Source organism: Theobroma umbraticum, unplaced genomic scaffold (assembly GCF_002168275.2).
Source record: "Theobroma umbraticum cultivar Fairchild unplaced genomic scaffold, ASM216827v3 scaffold_67.0, whole genome shotgun sequence".
NCBI lineage: Eukaryota > Viridiplantae > Streptophyta > Magnoliopsida > Malvales > Malvaceae > Theobroma > Theobroma umbraticum.
The window spans coordinates 841871-844534 of record NW_018397262.1 but is presented as its reverse complement, the minus strand read 5'-3'; the positions used below and the strand labels follow the sequence as shown (position 1 = coordinate 844534).

The window sequence follows — 2664 nt, the reverse complement described above, 5'->3', positions numbered from 1 at the left end:
GATCTTTGATCAGACGGCGCTGCTGATGATCCTCCATGGCTAAACATTCGTTTAATGCGTCGACCTCGAGAACTGTTGGTCTCCTGCTGTATCTTCACCTTGAAACACACGTCAATGAACTGCATGAACACAAAAATAAATTAAATATATAGAAAGGTCAATGTTAAAGGTCAAAATGGAACCATGAAAGATGAAAACGAGCCAATGTTCGGCTGACTCGGGTAGTTCAACACACTGAACTCACTGAAGTTTGTGTTACCTTGAGAGTGATAGGATAACAGGAAGACATTAAAGATGGGAAGTCACGCAAATCTCGAGAAGTGTCTTTGGAATGATCTAGGCCGTCGAGGGTGTTCCCAATGGGAGCTTCTACACCACCAAAACCCGGCATTATTTCTTTTGCCTCTTTGGCACCTTGGGTTCTTTCTGCTGCTGTTTGGGGGGAAGGAAATTAAAGCGAGGGAGCAGGGAAGAAACGAGAAGGAAGAGCGGATACGAGGGAGGATTTGGGAGAGAGAGAGGGAAATATATAGCAATGGGAGGTATTTATGTAGGGAAAAAGGTAAAGCCAGTGGCTGCCACGTCAAAGGGAATTGCCCACAGCAAAAAGTGCTACGTGGCAGAAGGATGTGCCACTTGGCAGCTTCTGAAGGATGGTTCATTGGAAGTGCGCTATTAAGCGCCGCTCCCCTCCCCCCCAAATATCTTTTTCAATCCCCTCTCTCTCTCTCTGTCTCTCTTACAGCTAAGAGAGAGGATACATCATCCAATCCATTGGAATGAGAAGGGAATTGCTGCATATAGACAGAAAAGTTAATTGAAACTTTGAGAGAGTGAGTGGACACAGGGTCAGGGAATAGCAATTATTACATACCCACAAAATGTTTGTTTGTATAATATATGTATTACTATATTTTTTAAAAACATTACTTTTTTTGGGTTTATTTTCAAAAATTATTATATTATATTTAATTAATTTTATTTTTTATTTTTAATTAAATAAATTTTTTATAATTAATAATCAATTAATTACTATGAATTAAAATATCATTTATCGTTTTATATTCACTTAGTATATTAATTGTGATATTGATATAAAAAGTAAAAATTTCATAAAATCTTATCATCAATGTTATATCTAAATATATCACGTCAAAATTATGTAATAAAAAATTATAAATAGTTTTTGGATTAATAATAATAAATTGATAAACTATTAATTATAAAGATTCATTTGATATAAAATAAAAATATAAAGATTTAATTAAACATAATAAGATAATAAGAACTTAATTAAATATTTTTCAATAATTAAAGATTTTTTTTAAATATTATGTTTTTTTTAAAGAATCTATGGTTTCTATATATGAACGTAATAGATGTGAACTTTCAAAGTTTTAAAAGTCTTTTGAAATGAATGGTTTGCTAGCGGACTTATGTGAGCTTAATTATGGTATTATCACAAATTAATGTGATACCATGTATTTTTTCAAAGTTTGAAAATCTTTTTGACTGGCCTTTGAAAGGGTTCAAAGTGTTAACAACAGTGGTTAATATTAGGTCAAGTGATTAATTATTGAGGCATCAGATTAGTGGAATTAATCATCAAGGTTTTAATGTACATGAATCAATGTTTTGACCTTTTCTTAAGAAGACAACTCTCTAGAGTTTGAGACTTTTAAATTAAAATTTCAAGAGTGAAATAAAATAAGATTGTAAAAGTTAGCTTTTATTTTTAGATTGTTTAATATTTAAAATCATAAATATCAAAATAAATATTTAATTTTGTATTACGTTTCAATTATAAGTTAGAGCATGTTATATTAAATAGTGATATTATATACTAACGTAAGATAATGACATAACATATTGATATGATCACGTGATATGATCACGTGATATGATCACTTTTCATCACAATTCAATGTCAACATAAAAAATGATAAGTGACGTTTCATTTAATGATAATTTATCAATCATTAATTATAAAAAATTATTTAATTTAAAAAATATATAAAATTTTGATAAAATATAATAAAAAATAATAATTTATTTTAATTTTTTTAATGATTCAAGACTTTTTAAAAAGTTGTATGCCTATTTTTATCATAAAATAACAATAAAGTAGATATTATTCGGTATTATTTTATTATATCATAAGTAGGCTAATTTGACTTTGAATGCAAAGGGAGTTTATTTTATGGAACATATAAAAAGACAGTAGGAAAACATGTTGGAGGAAAAGAGCAAGAACAAATCCAAACGTCTCTCCTCCATCCAATAGCTAAGTGGAGTACATGAGGTGGCAACCGATTGCATGTTTTTTCTCTTATAACGTCGCACAAAGAGGAGGGTTTCTTGAAGGTGCGCCTTTGTGCTTGTACTTGTAGGGACATTTAATTAGCAATTCCATTTCAATTTCTCTTCTTTCAATAATTATGTATATATTTTATAATTTCTTTCTATATATATATATATATGACATCGTAAAAAAATATACGAGAAAAGTTAAGATTTGGATTTGGAATTGGAAATTCTCAATCTTTTTAAGAGAATAATAATATACCATTAAATACTTTTAAATTAGACTCGAATTGCTTAAAGTCTTTCTTTCAAGATCTCCTAAATTTATAATACTTGCACTATTTTTCATTTTTTTTGGTC

The 2664-nt window shown here is 29.3% G+C and overlaps 1 protein-coding gene across 1 annotated transcript in view; it reads right to left on the bottom strand.

Annotated features, from left to right (window-relative positions):
• Positions 1 to 502, bottom strand: part of ABCG25 (ATP-binding cassette family G25) — a 9912-nt gene extending 9410 nt beyond the window's left edge. Inside the window, exons 1-2 of the mRNA XM_021432673.2 lie at positions 260 to 502; positions 6 to 119 (exon numbers count right to left, since the gene is read on the bottom strand). Of these exons, the coding sequence (XP_021288348.1) occupies positions 6 to 119; positions 260 to 391 (246 nt within the window). The 5' untranslated portion in view covers positions 392 to 502. The remainder of the gene's footprint in view (positions 1 to 5; positions 120 to 259) is intronic.
• Positions 503 to 2664: the final 2162 nt, after the last annotated feature.